The 18,685-nt window shown below is 52.0% G+C and overlaps 8 protein-coding genes across 8 annotated transcripts; 6 read left to right on the forward strand and 2 right to left on the reverse strand.

The window, feature by feature from the left end:
* Positions 1–242: 242 nt before the first annotated feature.
* On the forward strand, positions 243–1,235 carry erf2 (palmitoyltransferase ERF2; the record flags this gene model as incomplete). The annotated part of the gene is made up of 1 exon (XM_058478392.1): positions 243–1,235. One exon carries the CDS (start codon positions 243–245, stop codon positions 1,233–1,235), a length of 993 nt encoding a protein of 330 aa, XP_058326722.1.
* A 463-nt stretch (positions 1,236–1,698) lies between these two features.
* Positions 1,699–2,148, forward strand: N7468_009097 (palmitoyltransferase erf2; the record flags this gene model as incomplete). The annotated part of the gene is made up of 1 exon (XM_058478393.1): positions 1,699–2,148. The coding sequence occupies one exon, from the start codon at positions 1,699–1,701 to the stop codon at positions 2,146–2,148; it is 450 nt and encodes a 149-aa protein (XP_058326723.1).
* An 879-nt stretch (positions 2,149–3,027) lies between these two features.
* On the forward strand, positions 3,028–5,597 carry N7468_009098 (putative histone-lysine N-methyltransferase (Ash1); the record flags this gene model as incomplete). The annotated part of the gene is made up of 5 exons (XM_058478394.1): positions 3,028–3,224; positions 3,316–4,157; positions 4,217–4,590; positions 4,641–4,840; positions 4,898–5,597. The coding sequence occupies 5 exons, from the start codon at positions 3,028–3,030 to the stop codon at positions 5,595–5,597; spliced, it is 2,313 nt and encodes a 770-aa protein (XP_058326724.1).
* A 1,032-nt stretch (positions 5,598–6,629) lies between these two features.
* N7468_009099 (uncharacterized protein) lies at positions 6,630–7,832 on the reverse strand (the record flags this gene model as incomplete). The annotated part of the gene is made up of 1 exon (XM_058478395.1): positions 6,630–7,832. One exon carries the CDS (start codon positions 7,830–7,832, stop codon positions 6,630–6,632), a length of 1,203 nt encoding a protein of 400 aa, XP_058326725.1.
* A 28-nt stretch (positions 7,833–7,860) lies between these two features.
* N7468_009100 (LYR motif-containing protein) lies at positions 7,861–10,231 on the reverse strand (the record flags this gene model as incomplete). Its single annotated transcript, XM_058478396.1, has 5 exons — positions 7,861–8,897; positions 9,588–9,678; positions 9,729–9,791; positions 9,919–10,083; positions 10,181–10,231. The coding sequence occupies 5 exons, from the start codon at positions 10,229–10,231 to the stop codon at positions 7,861–7,863; spliced, it is 1,407 nt and encodes a 468-aa protein (XP_058326726.1).
* A 595-nt stretch (positions 10,232–10,826) lies between these two features.
* N7468_009101 (uncharacterized protein) lies at positions 10,827–11,732 on the forward strand (the record flags this gene model as incomplete). The annotated part of the gene is made up of 4 exons (XM_058478397.1): positions 10,827–11,027; positions 11,079–11,176; positions 11,235–11,312; positions 11,363–11,732. The coding sequence occupies 4 exons, from the start codon at positions 10,827–10,829 to the stop codon at positions 11,730–11,732; spliced, it is 747 nt and encodes a 248-aa protein (XP_058326727.1).
* A 1,754-nt stretch (positions 11,733–13,486) lies between these two features.
* On the forward strand, positions 13,487–16,105 carry N7468_009102 (uncharacterized protein; the record flags this gene model as incomplete). The annotated part of the gene is made up of 2 exons (XM_058478398.1): positions 13,487–14,891; positions 14,949–16,105. The coding sequence occupies 2 exons, from the start codon at positions 13,487–13,489 to the stop codon at positions 16,103–16,105; spliced, it is 2,562 nt and encodes an 853-aa protein (XP_058326728.1).
* Positions 16,106–17,159: 1,054 nt separating this feature from the next.
* On the forward strand, positions 17,160–18,656 carry N7468_009103 (uncharacterized protein; the record flags this gene model as incomplete). The annotated part of the gene is made up of 4 exons (XM_058478399.1): positions 17,160–17,953; positions 18,013–18,147; positions 18,186–18,237; positions 18,288–18,656. The coding sequence occupies 4 exons, from the start codon at positions 17,160–17,162 to the stop codon at positions 18,654–18,656; spliced, it is 1,350 nt and encodes a 449-aa protein (XP_058326729.1).
* Between the last annotated feature and the right edge of the window lie 29 nt (positions 18,657–18,685).

The following is an 18,685-nucleotide window of genomic DNA, read 5'->3' on the forward strand; positions in this document are numbered from 1 at the left end:
TGAACGGCGCACCAATTCAAGCTAACACTGACTACAGAACACCAATTCTTCGAACCGAACGTTCCCTCCTCGCCGTGCGGCTGTCACTCCTTTTTTTTTTCCGTATACGTCTCCGCCCCCAGGTCCGTTGATACCTTTTTTCTCTTGGTACGGAAACACAATACACTGAGTATTGGCGAAGCGAAAACAATGAAATAATACCGAACGCCTTTGGGAAACTTCATTTTATATCATTACACATCATGGAGCATCCTTCAGACCGTCCCCAGCCCGTGGGCACCGACCACCCACAGCAAACAGAGCAAGTATTAGGGATCCCACGTCCTCCATCTGTGGGAGGCATCTCTTCTCGAATGACCGAAATGACCTCGGAAGATGGAGAGCGATCCCCCGTGTCTCCGGTCTCGCCAACTTATCCGCCGCCTCCTTCAACAGTTCAATCACGTCCATCGGCTTCCCGTCGAGGTCCACCCCCCACGAGAGCGTCTAGCCAAGTGACGAGACCAGAGAGTGCAGGTAGCCGACTGAGCCGCTCACATATTCCGTCTTTGACGGCCCAGGGATTCTTCCGCCCTATGAGTTCGCAGCGGTTGCAAGCACACCGACAAGGACGACCAATGACTAAGGGAACTGTCTCTTCTACTGAAGAATGGGGTGATCAAATGAGCCAGAATCGTCGAAGCTTGATTTCCAACAGTACCATGCAGCAGGGGTCACTCCCCCCAGTGGACATGGAGCCCCCGCCATCGCGTGGCACAGAGTTTACCGACCCAGTCTTACCAGATCGCAATGCATTTAACGCTAGCCCAACTGGGGACCATACCGTGCGAAGCCTCGGTGAGAGTGTTAAGCTTTTACGAGACCGAGACCAGGCTGGCAAACACCGCCCTGCCCCTCTGAACCTCGCAGTCAATTACAGCACTCCCCACCCGCAAGACACTCCATTGAAATCGCCACTTTCTTTCTTGTCATTGCAAAACAAAGGACCTGGAAACAATGGTCACGATTCCCGAGGCCACGAACGCCTCTCTTCGGCTGGTACATCACCTGGACCCGCAGATGCAAAGAAGCAACAGCTGCCAGCAGGTAAACTAGGGAAGGTCTATGAGTATTTCCCTGGTAATACTATATTCGGCGCTGGTGGAAGGCTGCAGAATGCGAGGGACAAACCCATTAATATTCTCACTGGGACAATTGTCGTACTCCCTAGTGTTCTATTTTTCGTATTCTCGTAAGATCCCTACCCTTTATAACACGATGTTGGGGATTATTCTAACAAGATTATACAGAGCACCATGGATATGGCACAACATCTCCCCAGCCATTCCAATACTGTACGCCTACGTCTTTTTTCTTTGCTTCTCGTCTTTCGTGCATGCGTCTCTGTCAGATCCTGGTATCATGCCACGAAATCTCCATTCGATGCCCCCCCCATGATCCTTCACGAGATCCATTGGCTCCTGGTCCAGCAACAAGCGACTGGGTTATGGTCAAGATGTCCACTTCCAGTTCAGCAGCCATGGATGTACCGGTGAAATACTGCAAGACTTGTAATATTTGGCGTCCCCTCGCTGTTATCACTGCCGAGTCTGCGATAATTGTGTTGAGACCCTGGATCACCACTGTGTTTGGCTTAACAATTGTGTCGGGCGCCGAAACTACCGTTATTTCTTCGCATTTGTGAGCTGGGGCACCTTGATGGGTTTCTTTCTGATCGGTGCCAGTGTGGCGCACATTATGGTCTACGCAAATCATGAAGGCATCTCATTTAGGTCCGCGATTGGTCACTTGCGTGTGCCATTTGCCATGGTGATCTATGGCGCTGTGGCGACTCCTTACCCTCTATCTCTCTGGATTTATCATTTGTATCTTGTGGGCCGTGGCGAGACCACACGAGAATATCTTAATGCGCACAAGTTTGCAAAGGCCGATCGACACCGTCCATTCACGCAGGGCAGTGTGTTGAAGAACTGGATTGCTGTCTTAGGTCGACCACGACCGCCTTCCTACATGGAATTCAAGCGATCGTATGAAGAAGGCGACCAACGTCTCACCATGCAGAAGCGCAAATATCTCACCACCCGCGACGACGTCGAGTCACAGGCGGGGATCGAGATGCAAGAAGTTGGTCATGATCATACTAACTAATGTCTAATCTAAAAGTTCAGTTTTTTGCAAGCACACCTCGATTCCCACCTGATGACCCGTCAAGATGATACGACAGTTTTCGTTTCTTTCTCAGCAGCATATTGTACCATTTCCCCCGGGAGAACTGTCTCCCTATCTATTGCTTTGTAATTGCCTCGCCAATACCGCTCGCAGCGCCTTTTTTCTTTCCTACCATTTTTGTGTCCCAAGAAAAGGGATGTTGTATTTGTCAATTCTCTTGAGTCTATCTCCTCCTCCCTCCACCCTCTCTCATATGCACATGTATTGTTTTTTTAATCTCTTAAACTATACTCCTGTCATCTCATGACCACTTTTTTTTTGGGGATTAATCCATGTGAATATCAATCATCTAACCTCCAATTCCATATCCTGTGAATATCTTGCTCATGCCCTTGTATTTGGGCCTCGTTATTAAGTTTCCGTTTAAGCACAACTTGTACTTAGCGAGTAAATACTTGGATCATCTGGTAGACCCAGACAGAAACCGAGTTTCATCCGGTGGTACCCGATAAAACCCCACGCGTAGAACCACCCCGGGTAGAACGATTACGAAGAGGGATATCGACATTCCAATTGTTCCGTCCGCGATATTCTCTCCCTTCGTCCGTGCCCCTTGATAGAGACACAGTGAATGCAAGGCGAGATTGGACGAGTCATTGAGGCTGTCTAGTGTTGATGTTGCACGCGTCAGACATCGCCCTAAATTGATAAGAGGCGCGCGGCTGCTGATCCTCCAACTCTTTCCCACTTCACCCCTGATATTCTCCGACTGAACTCCCGCCCTTTTTATCGCGAGAAAGACTGTTCCTCTTACCTGAGGGGATTGTCTTTCTCCCAACTGCACCGGGTTTCCACAAAATGACGCGCCGAACCTCCCGCCTCGCGACATCTGCTACACCTGCCCTCGCTGACGTTGCAACTCTTCTTGACAACCCCGACGACGCAATGAGCCTCGATGTTCCTGAACAACTCTTGACCCCAGAAAATAGCCGTTCTGAAACCTCGAGCAACAATGAGAACGCGTTGACCGAAGAGAACCCCTCGTCGCGCCGCAGGTCGACACGAGTGGCACGGGCATCCTTGCGAGCTTCGGGGGGCTCAAGACAACACGCCCGCCAAAACGGACATACCTACGAACGGATCAAGCCAAGCTTATGTGGACAGCCTCGCTAATTCCAAGCGCTCTCGATCCTCCCTGCGACATAGTATTGCGGTGATGGAATCATCTATACGAACCAAAGTTCTACCCGATGAAGATACCGTGATGGAAGATGCCTCAGTAGTACCCGACACGCCGATTTCGAACTCTTCTCAAGAGCTTCAATCTGAAGACTTGGGAGTATCTCTGCAGCAACGCACTCTCCGAAAGCGCCTACACAAAGAAGTGGGTGAAGAAGATGCAGGTAGTGCAAAGGGAACGCCCAAGGTCCAATCTACTCAGTCTCCCCGCCGGTCAAGCCGTCTCAGCATTGTGAACAAAGCCTCTGACTTTCTGGACCGCGCCAGTAGCGTTCTCGGTAAAAGCGGCAAGGATCCAAACACAAAGGGCAAAGAAGTTGGTCGACGAGCCAGCCTGCGACCCCGCAATGTTGCACCTCCTAAGGAGGAGATGCCTACCCCTGCACCCGAGCCAGCACAAAAGAAGCGACGAGTCTCCGAGAGTGATTTGCCTACGTCAAAGGAAAAGGATACACCATCCGAAGAGCCAGCTCCGCTGGCGCCTCAACGCTTTAAGCGTAAAGTGTGGCTGACACATGGTCTGTATTCCGGACAGGAGGAGACCGATTCACCCCCTAAGCAGCGCCGGCGCAAAAGCTCGACGAAGAATGACAGCTCTCGCTCCATCGTTGAGAAAGGTTATCCTTCGTTTTTGTTTGCCGGTGCACGGCTTCTCGAGAAAGGCCGAGATTTTCGGTTGCCTTATGACATTTTCTCCCCACTCCCCCCTGGTCAACCGAAGCCAAATGAATGGCGGAAGACAAATAAGAGTGAGTTCCTTTGTTGAAATCCGTATTGTGAACATTGAATCATCTAACAAACTACATAGATGTTTTTGTTGGTGATGCTGCTGATGAATGGAAAGCCACCAAGAAACTGGAGCTTTCCACCTGCATGTGTTCAGACGAAACTGGCTGTGATGAAGACTGCCAGAACCGCTACATGTTTTACGAGTGTGATAATGGGAACTGCCGGGTCGGTCCAGATTGTGGCAACCGGAATTTCAGTGAACTGAAAGCACGCACCAAAGCTGGTGGTAAATTTAATATTGGTGTAGAAGTTATCAAAACCGAAGATCGTGGATATGGTGTCCGCAGCAACCGCGCTTTCGACCCCAACCAAATTATCGTCGAGTACACTGGGGAAATTATCACACAGCAAGAGTGCGAGAGACGCATGAGAACTGTTTACAAGAAGAACGATGTGAGTTGACTTGGTTGCTCTTTTCCCCGGCCGTGACTAACCTCTGATAGTGTTATTATTTGATGTACTTTGACCAAAATATGATCATTGATGCTACTCGAGGATCCATTGCTCGCTTTGTGAACCACTCCTGCGAGCCCAACTGCCGCATGGAAAAGTGGACGGTTGCAGGAAAGCCTCGAATGGCTCTTTTCGCAGGCGACCAAGGAATCATGACAGGAGAAGAACTGAGCTACGACTACAACTTTGAGTACGTTATCCTCCAGACCCTCTAAATGCTTTGATAGTTTGCTGATTTTCTAATTAGCCCCTACTCCAACAAGAATGTCCAGGAGTGCCGCTGTGGCGCTGAAAAGTGCCGCGGTATTCTTGGACCCCGACCAAAAGATAGAGACCAACGCGCTAATGCCGAAGGTGCCAATGGCAAGAAGACGGTCAAGGCAGGTACTAAGCGAAAGCGCGAGGCAACCTCCGCGGCCACTTCAGTGGCCAAGAAGCGCAAGGTCATAACGCAAAAGTCCATTAAGGCAGGCGTCAAAAAAGCCGTTGCGAAAGCCACGACAGCACGGGGGAAGGTGACTCGAAAGACGCCTGCCTCAGCATCGCGCAGTCCAGCCAAGGGCAAGGCAGAAGGTAAGAAGCCAATAAAGCTTCCCAAAGTCAAAGCTGCAGCTAGAGTGAAAGCTGCTGTTCGCGCACCTCGCAAAGCCGAGGGCGCGAAAGCTAGCTCGAAGTCACCAGCCAAAGTTTCACAGCTAAAGCGACCCTCGGCGGAGACGAAGAAAAGGATCCTTGCCAATGCGGCCAAGGGTTCCAAACCCGCGTCGAAGAAGTCGCCGGCTAAAGCTGCAAAGCCCGCTGCTAGGAAAGCCCCGAGCAAGAGCCCCGTGAAAGCAAAGGTGCTAGCCCAAGCGAAGAAGACTCCCACCAAGTCGACAGGAGTGACTCGGCGTGTCCGCAATGCCGCTAAGAGTGTGGTGCGCGTTGTGAAGGGCGGCAAGAAATAATCATGCCGTCCTTCGCGGATTATGAATGCTACACATACTGTCCGAGTATGTATGATGAGTGGCGGGCTTTGGACATGAAAGCTCCGCTTCATAAGCCTTGCTTTGGTTTTGCGTGGATCGTTCTTCTTTCCTATGGAATCGGCTCCCACGCGGTTAATCGATCTCTTCGTTCGGGGAGCTGCTTTGGCACGAGTATTCGCTCCTTGCCCTTTTCTACCAACAATTTTCGACTCCTTCGCTGGTCCTTTTCCCGGTTTGGTATCTACAAATGGATGGTGTTTTGCATGTTTCGCACGGCTGGTCCTTTTTTTTTGTGAGCTGGGCATTGACGCGTGTATATCAATGGCGCAGCATTGAAGCCAGCTTGTATCTTTCTCCGATCTTGCAGGCCTTTGGTCCTGTTCGACTGTGTTTCTTTTCCTCACTTTTTGCTCATGCGGTTTCTACCTTGGTTTGTTATGTGCCCGCGGTCGTGGCTCCGAAATTGCTTCAGGATAGGATTGTCGGTGTTTTGTGTAGGGTGTTTTGTGTAGGCTGGCCGCTCGTTATCCGGTGTAGCGAGTAGATAACCCTTAAATTTCAACACTTTTCGGGCAAATAGCCCATTTCTTAAAAAAATTCATGTCCACGAGATTCGCGGTGCATCTAAATAGTCATACTAGTTTTAAGACACCAAGCTGGAGTAGACCCTAGTGAGTTGTAGTGAATTGAAAGTTGAAGAACTTAAAGAGATAGGGCGAGAAATCACACAGCCAACGCCAGCCATCCCGAACTTAGTGAAGAGCGTAAAGGTTACATACAAAGAAGACTCGAACCATCGCGCGAGCATGTCTGAACGCTCCACGAAAATATTATTCATTACACAAAAAGGCTCATGGACCACAGTTTAAGCAGCATCCGTGGCATTTGGAACGGGCTGCGGCTCCAATGGCCCCTTGTTCTCCTGAACAGGCTCTTGAGCAGACTCTTCAGCTGGGGCCTGGTCAACGGAAGCAGGAGCTTGTTGTTCATCTCACCCCGGGTGCCGTCACCTCAGCGGACTCTTCCCGGCTTGATCTCTACAGTGGATGCTGGTGCTGGCTCTGTTTGGCCCTCTGTTAGAGGAACCTCAGGTAGAGGGACCTCAGGGGCGGGAGGATCAACAGGCTCAGCAGCGAGAAGATCAGCAGGTTCATTAGCAGCAGGTCCGTCTGTCACAGGCAGGTCTGAGGGCGGCGTGACTTTCTTCTCAGGCTCCGGTGCTACTTGCTGTGGCTCTTGCTGTGGCTCTTGCTGTGGTTCTTGCTGTGGTTCTTGCTGTGGTTCTTGCTGTGGTTCTTGCTGTGGTTCTTGCTGTGGCTCTTGCTGTGGCTCTTGCTGTGGCTCTTGCTGTGGCTCTTGCTGTGGCTCTTGCTGAGGCTCTTGCTTTGGCTCCTGCTGTGGTTCCTGCTGTGGTTCTTGCTGAGGCTCTGGCTGTAGCTCTTGCTGTGGTTCTTGCTGTGGCTCTTGCTGAGGCTCTTGCTCTGGTACGCCAGGGACGTCACCCATCTCAATGTCTGGTTTAATCTCCGTCTCTAAAACTTCAGCTTCAGCCGGAGGAGCAACAGAAGGTTCAGTTTCTTGAACTTCTGGGGCTTGTGTAGCTGGAGAGGGCTCAGGAGCTTGCTGCTCTGCTGATACTGATGGCAAGGCTTCATCGAGCTTGCCAGCATCTGTTGGTGCGGGCAGGCTATCTGCAGGCTGTTCTTCCACTTTGTCCTCAGTGGTACTCTCTGTTGGGCCGCCCAAAGGAGGAGACGGCAGCACAGGTGTAGGTGCAGGTTCAGGCTCAGCCTTTACATTGGCTGCAACAATATCGGCAGTCCCGGGGGCAGCATTCTGGGCAGGGATTGCCTCTGTTGCTGCGATAGCATCAACCGACGATGCTGGTTCTGGTTCCTTGGGTTCTTCTTGTGGTACATCATCTGTTTGATCCATTGGAGGTTCCTTTAGCTCTGCAGGAGAAGGCATTGAAGTCTGTTCTGGGTGTTCATTCATGCTGGTATCCCCCATTTTGGCGGGTGTTTGCTCTGATGACACATCTTCCGTCTTCTCTGCTGAAGGGACTGCTTGAACCTCAGGAGGGTTGGGCTTAGCTTGGACGTCTTCGGATTTCAGCACTTCAGGTGCTGTGGATGGCGGAGCACTCTGATCTTCTTGCTCGGTGAGAGACGGCTCTGCTGACTGGGCTTGTGGTTCGGCAGTAGCATCGGCCATATCGACATCTTTGATTTCAGCCGGTGTTTCAGCCGAGAGTTGGTCTGTAGATTCTGCATTGGAGGTAGCCTGAGGAGTTTTCGGGGGTCTTCGCATCCACCATGGACTCATCACCCTCATCACTCTCGTCACCGTCCTCACCATCATCATCGTCATCATAATCATCTGGACCAGATTGCGACATGCGTGAAGGGTCTTGCCCATCTTTACTGTCATCAGCACCAGCTACGCCATGCACAGTAGAAGCATCAGCGCCTTCTCCTGGGGCGAACATGACCTTCTTCTTGCGGCCCTTTCCAATGCCCTTGCTCTTCCGCTTGGGTGGGGGGGGCCGTCGCTTGGGAGGTGTCATGACAGCCGCAGAGCCAGCCTCCGCAACCACAACGCCCTCCGCATTGACGATACCCACACCCTCAACCACAGTCCCCGGCGCAGGCGTCTCTGGCTGCACAGTACCCTCACTTTGGCCTACAATGGCCTGGATATCTCCGGTGATCTCACCCTCAATCCGATGCCCCTCTGGAACAAAGGCATCATAGATTGAGACCTTGCCGGTGGCCGGATCCACCTTCTTGAACTTAGTCTTTCTGAAATTAGGAGCTCCGCCATCAGCGCCTGCAGCACCCCCGTAGAGAGAAGGCAACCCGGGGCGACGCTTCGCCAAAAACTCCGGCTCAGAAGGCTCCAAGTGCTTGGGGATAGTAGTCCATTTCCGACTCGTAAAACTGCGGTCCACATTCGCAGCAGCCGCCTCGTCGCCATCAGTCACTTCTTTTTCCACCGAATCGGCCGCACGCCCGCTCGAGCGAACATAAATACATCCGGCGCGTGCGGCGCGTAGAAGTGCGCGGCTCACACTAGGGAGCAACTGGCTGTCGCGCGGCATGGCAAGCTCGGGAAGACCCGATGTAGCACCTGGTCCTTGGACAGTGAGCTCAGAGTCTTCGGGCTTGGGGACTTGGGAGATTTTCTGGACCTGGCGGGACCAGCGGCGCACAGGCAGGCCTTCGAAGACATCATGGTCGATTTGGCCGTTTCGGGTGCGATTGTTTTCGAGGTGGCGCCCTGAGCGTGATGATCGAAACTTAAGATAGTGTTAGCATCGTCTGATTTGCTGATGATAGGTCTGCCAATGCGTCCGCAGCCGGAGTGGGCGTGTAGCTGCTTTGAACTTGATCGGCGGACCGGGAGCTGAGGTGATCGCGGGCGCGACAAGCACGTACAGTGGATGGCATTGTAACCAGTCCTGGAGCTACGTGGCTCCAATATGGAAGCTCGGCAAATTGAGATTGTAAGGACAAAGGTAGACGCTGGTCGCGTAATGACGATTCGCGATCAAGAAGCCGCGGATGGCTGGAGCGTAGCGTCGCGTTACAGAAGGAAAGGAACCAGACCCGCCTGAAATGGACTGTCACGTGATAAGATCAAGTACCAGCCTTCGGTTTGCGCAAGCAGCAACTGCGTGTTCTACTTCGGAAGAAGTCGAGATGCATGGCCTTGTTGCTAGGAGGATTGGAGAGGTGCATTTTCTATCCAAGTATTTTTGGGGAAAATGGATTTGCCCATCAGGAATCGCTTGTACTATAATACAGAAGGAAAGAACCGAGCGCCACTCTACTCGTCGCCATCAAACCTCATCAAACCCCATCAAACCCCATCGAACCCCAGGTATCCATTCCATGCGAATGATTATTTTGTATTTCGTTGCGATTGGTGGCAAATTTAGTCCCAGCTACGGTGAATTAGCATGTTTACCCTTTGGAGGAATCTGAGTAGAATCAAAGGTGAGGGCATACCCGGTGTCCTTCTGACGAACGATCTCCCCTTTATCTCCAGTTTCTTTCCCCTAGTAAATATTAGTAATTGTCGATGTCATATTTGGAGAGAAGAACCTACAGTCTTCTGGCCCTCCACCACTAACTTGTCCAACTGATAGAACTGGCTGATCACCGTTTGCCTCTGTAGAGGGTGTTAGCTTGAAATCTAGAATAGCCAGCCGAGATCGTTGACTAGAAGCAGTTGCTGCCAATAGAACAGCATAGATGCTTTCAGGCCACAGAATCTCCCGAAAATGCCGAACACTGACCTTGAGAAGACGCAGGCTCTGCAGCCCATCCTGGATCAGCTCCTGTACCCGACGCTCCTCCGACTCGTTCTGGTGTTCGCGGAAGGAGTCGATGGTCTTCCGGCGAGCATACTCGCGAAAGTTGTAGTTGGAAAACTGGGCGGATTGGCGAAGAAGGGACCGGAACTAGGAGTGCCAGAGTTAGCATATGTCTTTTCTAAAGCGCTTGACACCGGTAATGCAGCGGAGCAGTGATCTGGACCTAGGATACGGTAGAACTTACCAGTGAGCGGGCCTGAAAGCTAGTACGAGGGTTCAAGCTTGAGACAGACATGGTTGTCTGTTGGATATCTCTTGGAATTATGAACAGGCGTGAGGTTGTTGCAAAGGTATATGGATATCGCGACCGTCTTCGACTCCGAAATCGGGGTCGACGCGTCACGGGGAAGGCGGGAACAGCCTAGGAAGGTCCTAACTGTTGCAGAGAGCTTGCAGAGAGGTGATCTCTTCCTGACTTTCAAGATCGATCGGATGCTGGAATATCAGGAGTACCAGATGTGCAGTGGGTGGTGAACGTTGATGGCGTCAACGGGTGGCGGTTCGCTGTTCCAGGCCAAAGCCACAGTATAAATGTAGTTTGGCACAGCACAGGCTAGATAGATATAAGCCTCGACTTTCCAGCAAAGAGCTAGATGCCTTCTTGTCTTGCAGCACAGGTCCTTGACAAGGAAAAAAGAAAGCGACGTGAAGTTGGACGTAGCGCAGGGCGGGAAATTCTTTCGCGCCGGAGTCGCCAATGACGGAGTTACCTGGCCGGGCCGAGCTCTCCTCCCTCCCCCACATCACTGGCACTTTAGCTTCTTCCCCCCATACTACAATCATCTTCGGGGCTTGGTTTTGAGCTTGCTGGTGAACCTAAATGAACCTAAATGGCCCAGATCCCTACTCCTCCACCCTCAAGGGTTGGTTCTGAGGTGCCCGAGTCTTCCAATGGCCAGCGGAAGCTCGCGGAGTCTTCAGCGATCTGCTCGGAGTTAAAACACACGCTCGACGGCCTTCTGGAGCAATATTTGCTTCTCCTTGATCAACAGCAAGAACTACACGCTGCTCTTTCGAAGAAGCTATCTTCAGTATGATCCTATTCAAGCAAACACTGTTTTTTTAGTTTGTTAACTTTGCAGGGGTTTCTTGCGCTTGCCCATGCGAACTACACTTGCCCTCCCGGCCGCCGATATGGCACGGACTACTACGATGAAAGGATGAAAGCAACTCAGGGAATGTACGCTCACTTTGAAAATACTGCATTAACGAATGTTTGCTGACTTGCAATGCAACAGTTCAATACGGGATCAAGATACAGAGGAGCATACAAACGAGACCAGCAGCACCGGCAATGCTACCCCTGATCAACAAAAGTACTATTTCAGCACCAAAGAAATTATTCGCACCCCGACAAGCAGCAAAGGGCTGAAGAGAAGCCAGAAGAGAGCCAAGCGGGGGCAGTTGGCAAGGAGTCAGTTTCGCCCGCTGATACCCACGACGAATCAGAGAAATCGACCCGCAAGACAGATTCCCCAACCACAAGTTCACCGTCGCCAGATCTGAAGGATGATTTAGGCCGTGCGAACGATGATTCCGGGGCCAAGCCTAAGAAGTTCCGTTCAAATGACCCAATTCATTGGTATGGGATCTTGGTTCCACAATCCTTGCGCAATGCTCAGAAATCCTTCCGTGATGCCGTTCAGACCGACGTGCCAGAATTGGCGGGAACGATTGTCGAGATGCGAGCCCTGGAAGAAAAGATTGCCGAGCTACGTAATAAGCTCGGTCCTTAATCTTGACATGGATGAATTGGAGCTGACAAGACGCGGTTGCCGGGAAAGAACTTTATATAGAGGAAGCGTGCAACGACCCCTTTATGGATCGAAAGCATGCATCTTTCCGCATAGCTCGGCCCAAAATGGGACAGCCGCGTTTCGGATCGAGTCATCTAACCCGCACTAAAATCGGGCAGAAAGAGGGATCCTCCACAGTATTAACTTGTCTCTGCACATTTGGATGCCAGTGAAGGAAGCGGATCTTTTTGAGACTAAGCCTTGTCTACATGTGCAAAGCCAGGAACCTGAAGAGATGGGGCAAAGCTCCGTGTAGCTGCTTCAACGACCTTGGGAGCCGATCTCCGTCTGTAATCACGCTATCTCCGGCCCCGTGACACCAAAACAAAAGAAAACCTACATAAGAAAGAACAGGGATCAATTACGGGGCGCCCTATAACTAGTGACCTGCCAGTATGACCTAACCTCCGTCGAGCCTCTCGAGGTCGCGTGTTTGTAGTAAACAGCCTATGACCTAGAACAGATGAGGTACCAGCTCTTCCGAGGTTCTATCTATCACTTCCGCTCTACGGAGTAAAACACCCAGAAATGGCCAGTGCAGATCCACGGAAGCGAAGGGCTCCACCCCTTCAACATGAGACGTAGCGTGGGAGACGGTTGCGCCAGTGGGGTTCTTTCCAGACATCTCTCCCTATGCACCGAAGCAGCCCCCCAGCATGGTTGGCTTTAGGGGGGAGGCCTGATGGGGCCCTGCCGGGGCTCCACCACCTGATTCGCTCGCTTGGGAATTCTCCGGGCTTGATCTGATAGGTACCCGACTCTGAAACTCGGCGGTTTCCCCTGAAATAGGACGTGGTGGTCAAGGGGGTTTGGATGTTGCACCCATCAGAAGGCTCATAAATCCAGTCCCTCGAGTGATTGGCCCGTCATCTGGGCCGGATGAAGCTGACTCGACCTGGATCTGAGGGGAAAGGGGAAAGGAGGATATGGCTATGGCTAGAATAACCCCCCGGATATGGGAGATTCTGGGTAGTAAAGGGGATCAAAGTCGGTTTAATCTAGAGCAGAAGCGGACTCTCCCGGATGGTCTCCCGTTGTTTCGCCCGCTAGAGGCTGGTCAAGGCCCTTAATCTAATTCGACTAAGTTCGACTAGTCTGTCCCCGTGTGAGACGACCGATCTTCGACCCTTCTCCTCTTTTCTTCTTCCATAGCGTTTGTTTCTCTGTGCTCAGAGAGCTTGAGGCTCTCCTAATTCTTCTTCCTTCGTAAGTGACGAGGCGTCTGAATAGGCGATCGTGGTGCTAACATCGTGAAGGTAGCCGTTCTTTTCTCAAGACTGATCACCTAGTTTGATACTGGTGACCCTATTCACTCGTTTTCGTCACTTGTCTGCCTTCGATACGGTGATATTTATATGACTTGTAGGTTGAGCAATGTCCTAGCTTAAGTCCCTCTCTGACTCCCCCAATAGAGGCATTGAATGCCCTTTCTTTCTTGAATAGTCTTTGTGCCCGGATCATTTGATTCACTAAAGTCACCGTTGGTGACTCACTGTGTTCCATCTGCTACACCACACACTCTCTTTTCGTGCCAATTTAGCCACCGAGCATATGCTTTCTTGCTCGGACTTGACTCAAAACCTCGCCCAAGTCGTTTACGTCGATTGCCAGCAGTGCTGTCACTCAACTGCAACCTTCTTTTCCTTGCTACAGACTACCATTCAAATTTACCTGATCAGAACCATCTGCTAAGAATGCCGCCTACCCAAGGAGCCGCTGGGAGTGGCCCTATCTCGGAGTCCGAGAGAAAAGGCTCCGTCAAGAGGGCGCGAGAGTTGTTGGAAGCTGGTGCTCATCGGACGTCCCCTCAGACAGAATCCAGACAAGTACAGTCACGAGAATCTGCTCACCATTCGCAATGGCCTCTGCCGCCACCGGGCCTACAGCCCCATACATTCAATGCAGGCCAGAATCCTCGATTTCTTGTACCCCGGGGCCCTCCGCCCCGGCGACCACCACGTCCAAGTGAGGTGCCAATGCCGATGCCGCGCGTGCCATCTCAGCTGCCGTCGCCATCTGTCTATTCTGAAAGAAGCGGAGGTACTCCGGAGCCGAACCCGCACTATCCTTACCCATCCAGGCATCGGTCTTTCTCCCTTCCAGGGAACGCTCAACAGCAATCACGACCCCTAACAAGCGGATCACACAGCTCGACTTCCTCGGTAGATTTGAGCGCTACACCTCGCATATCAATTGCCGCCGACAATGCGTCCGGAAACTCCTTCACATCTACATCGTCTACGGCAGTACCCAGCATGCCTGCCATTCCAAGTCTGCAACCGCGGCGCCCACCTCAGACTCGTCGATCCAGTGGAACTTTAGCTCCCTCAAATGGCCAGCCAACTGGTGATCGGAGAATCTCTGTATCTCCTATTCCCGAGGAACGCTCTAGTGCTTCAAGCCGGGGTCAACTCGCTCCTGTGAGCTGGGGATCCGAACAAGCAGAGTCGGAAATCCTAGGTGCTTACTTGGACGATTCGGGAGACGAGAGATCTGTAGATCATGATAACCGTGCTTCCAGCAATGAAGCCGCTCTTTTGCGTAATGCAAGTCTAGGAAAGAGGCAGAAGCCCACGGTGCGCACTATCACGAAATCTAATCCCTCCTCGGAAGTATCTCTTGTTCAGCCATCGCCGCTCAATATTCAAGGCCAAGGCCAAGATGCGGCTGCTGGTGCAGCAGTGAGTATGTCGCCGAGGGACCAGCTTCGTGAAAACACTCAGCCCAGTCAGCCCAGCCCTCTGAGTCGGGCATCGTCCTCTTCGCAATCAGGAGAGTCGTATGTTGACCCAGCAAAACCGCGCATCGCGAAACCAACGGACGAGGAGAACCGTGCTGCTTGGGAAAAGGAAATGGGCCTCCCTGCTCCAGCTCCGACGATGAGTGACAAGAGGCCGGGTGCTCGCAAGCCTCCTAAGCTTGACCTGGGCGCAGTGCGGAATGCAGAGCAACGTAGCAGTCTGTCAAGCATGACTGATCTGATCAGACGTGCGACTAAGCTTGCTACCAACCTGGAACATGGAAGAACAGCAAGTAAGGGCAATGTGCTGGACAATGTCGCTCAGAAAACAGACTCCAGAGAACGACTCGGACTCGGAGGTAAGATCCCAGATAAAACGTATGCAGTGCGCCAAGGCATTCCCTAACATTCCCTAGTTCGAGAACGCAACTCGGGATCTCTTTCTGACATCCTTGCATCTTTCCCTAACCCCAGCATGATCACGCCCGATGTGCGAAGCTCATGGCCAGTGTTCTTCAACCGTTCCCATTCTTCCAATCTCCGCGGCGAGCCTCTTGGCTCCTACGACGAGACCGCCCCCCATGAAAAGAAGCCCACCCAGCGGAAATGCTGCGGCATCCCTCGCAAATGGTTCATTATCCTCTGCATTATACTCTTCATTGTCGTAGTACTCGCCATTCTCCTACCCGTCTTTCTAGTCGCCGTGCCCAAGGAGAAGGCCAGCGATTCCTCATGCGCCACCAAGAACCCGTGTAAGAACGGCGGCGTGAGTGTTTCGGCTGGCTCCGAGTGCTCATGCGTGTGCGCAGGTGGGTTCATTGGTGCTCAGTGCACGGTTCAGGGCGACAGCAGCTGTGTGACATCTGCCATAGACCAAGGGAGTGTTAACAGCAACGCGACGATGGGTAGCTCGCTTCCGACTGTTTTTGACCAGTCGCAGTCGAAATTCAACATCAGCCTCAGCCCGGTCACGATCATGGCTTTGTTCAGTATGAACAATATCTCCTGTCCGACGGAGAATGCCCTCGTCGCCTTCAGCAAGGTGGATATTGAAGACAGCAGCAAGCGTTCTGTCGCGTATTTGGAAGACCGTGAATTCCAATATGAGAGCCTTCCCCCTTCTTCTACTGAGGCGGACACTTCATCAGTCGCCTTGGTTCCCCGCGCTGTGGAAACCTCTAACGGAATCGTGTTCGAAGGAGGCGCGGAGAACGGTCCGAGTGGTGGTACTAGCACCTCTGATGATACCACTTCCAGCGGCACCGCCACAACATCTACAACTCAAGGTACCGGAGCATCTCATTCGACTGCGACTGCAGTAAGTACTTCTACTGCGGCAGCTGCACCAGCCACCTCTACCAACTCTCGCGTTCCTCTAGAAGTAGTCGAATTCTCGAAAGCCGTCGTTCTTCTCGTTCTTCAGCGGACAGGCTCCTTCAGCTCCGCGTTGTACTCGGAGACGGAGATCGAAACCTACCTGGTGGATTCTTACCCCTCGGCCGCACACCCATCGATGGATGTGCTGGGCCTGTTTTCTCTGGACTTTGAGAATAAGACCTTGACGGTGAAGTGAAGTGGTTCGGTAGATGTGTAGGTTTAGATGTTTGAGATGGGTGTTCCTAGTGTATATTTCCCCGAAAACAGGAGCCATGGCGTTTGGATTTCACAGGATATGTACAAAGGAATAATACAAATGAGGATCGAGCAATGTATCCCATTGCATGAAGCTCACATTTTACTTGATCGATCGAAATCGCCTAAAGCTCTGACCTAGATTGCTCATGGGGATGAATCATGACTCTTTTGGCTCCATAGGGCAGAATCCTCGGTAGCAATTGCGAGCTAATGACCGAGGCAGGTCATTGGCGGAACCACCGTATGCTACATCGCGAGTTGTCTTCAGTCCCGCTACTTTACCGAGTATAAAAGGGGGTTTCACTGATATAGTACACCTTAGTACATCTACAGATATAGTGCGCATACAGATGACGTACTGCATGAAGCTCGGGACAACGTCAAGGCTATGGCATTCGAATGAAGACGCCGTGCCTCATTGGACAATCTAGTCTTGATAGGCTGATCATGTGATGATTCCCAGTGGCAGAGCGTACACTACCCGCGGCAGGCTTGTTCCTTGTAGACGGAAGGGGCCGTTCAATAATACATTATGATAGGTCGTGCACGTTATCGTTAGACTGGGTTGCCTGACCCGGGTGATTCGAACGCGGAACCCCGCTTCGCGCCCTGCATCACATTGACAACCCGCTGGAAGACCCCTGGCCGAAGGACATCTCGACAAGAACCACCAGAGGTTAAAACAGCCGCTCAAAGGGAAGAAGTAACTTAGACGCTTGTGGCTCACGGCATAACGAAGTCAAATAAGGTAGCCATCATGAGAGCCCGGCGCAAGAGGGTGGACTTGACGAGCGATGTCTGGTATCTCATCCTCCAGAACGTATGCAGGCATACCTCGATCAAAGAATAGGGCCACGGACTGACGACTGGCGAAGATTGATTCTCGAGCAGACTTCCACAATTTATGTCTAGTGTCGAAAGATATCTACACCTTGGCCATTCCCCATTTATATTCCAGTGTGTGGATCGGTCCAAGGGTACACAGTCTAAGCATGCGTGACCTGAGGGCTTCGGCTCGAGCCAATGGCGGAAAGACGTTGCGAGAGGTGCAATGGAGGAGATCCCTCGAGTTAGTGAACCGGTTAACGCAGAATCCTGATAGACGAGATGCGCATGCTGTGCATGAAATAGATATCGCCGACTTCGACGAGAGGGGAGGGGGATTTTGCCGCAATATTGGACCGAGAGGATGGGCTTGCGGCGCTGGTGAAAGCTCTACCAAATTTAAGACATTTCCGGTACGTCGCGCGCCGGCTATCAACGCAATAGTCGCTCACCAGAAGATTGACAGGCTGCACTCGTCGGAACCGAGTTTCGAAGCTGTAATCCGCGCCGTAAATGAGCACCCCAATAAGCCAGAGCTTCACCTGCTTCAAGAAGGCGGATTAAGAGTTGCTGCAGGCCCTTTGCCCTGCGTAAGAACCATCCATGCCCGCGTGAACCCTTTCTGCGATACCGCAGAGCAGCCGAATCGAAGAGTTCCACGTTTCCAGCAAATGTTCTTCGCTTGCCCGAACTTGAGATCGTTCTCGTTTACGTTATTACAAGGTCCGTTAGGGCCCAATTGGTTTAATGCAGTCAATTCATTCGTGCTCCGGGGTGAGGAGCAGTTCCCACCGTTGGAATTGCTGTCGCTAGATGACTTCCGAATAAGATCCGGGGACTGGATGCACTGGCGAGAGAACGCTGACTGGTCTATCTTACGATCCCTTAGCCTGGGGCCTCATTGGGACGTGCGTTTTCTGACGGGCTTGACTGGGCATGCCAATGCCCTCGCAGTCTCACGGTAAAGAACTTGGCCATAAATAGCCCAGATCATTGCCCCGAGCTAGACAGGTTTATCAGGTCTTTCAGTACCCTGGAGAAGCTCACAATAAAAGGCCGTTTAGTGTCCGTCGAGACGCTAAGTAGCCATCCCAGACTCAAGCAGTTATGCGTGCACATGTTTGAGCTTCCGAGGGGTCGTGATGTCCTCGTCCGGTATTTAATCTTGCCGACCTAGCTGAGCTCGATGTCAGCTGCCCACATCTCGAAGTACTCAAGATCGATGTCAACCATCCCATCGCAATGGTAAGTACGACCCAAGAACGGTCCCGGCCTCCCGTTAACATACCGCCTAGCTCGCTGAGGCCACCAAACCGCTAGCAATTGGATTCGACAACCTTCGTCACTTGACACTGCATCTTGAGGTGGGACTTACCTGGCCATTTCCCCCTTGGCGAGCGAGGATAACAGATATTAAACCCCTGCATCCCGAGCTCAATGAAACAATGGCAAAGGAATTTGGGCAAGCCTTCTTTGCTTGGCGGCCAGAGTCGAAGCTACAGACACTCTCATTGAAGACTGGAGAGAAGCGACCCCCTTCGCGGATTGTTCGTAACGCCCAAGAGGAAGCCGCAGCCAGAACAGCGCATATGTGCCGATCAGCGAGTCGTAATGGAAAGCTTGTGGTAAAAGTAGAGCGACGGTGTCCCTCGGAAAAAGATTAGCCAGACCTTTGATTTGCCCTCGAATGAAC

Source organism: Penicillium chermesinum, assembly GCF_028974085.1.
Source record: "Penicillium chermesinum strain IBT 19713 chromosome Unknown utg000007l:1.0-2695246.0:1.0-2697696.0, whole genome shotgun sequence".
In the NCBI taxonomy this organism is placed as follows: Eukaryota; Fungi; Ascomycota; class Eurotiomycetes; order Eurotiales; family Aspergillaceae; genus Penicillium; species Penicillium chermesinum.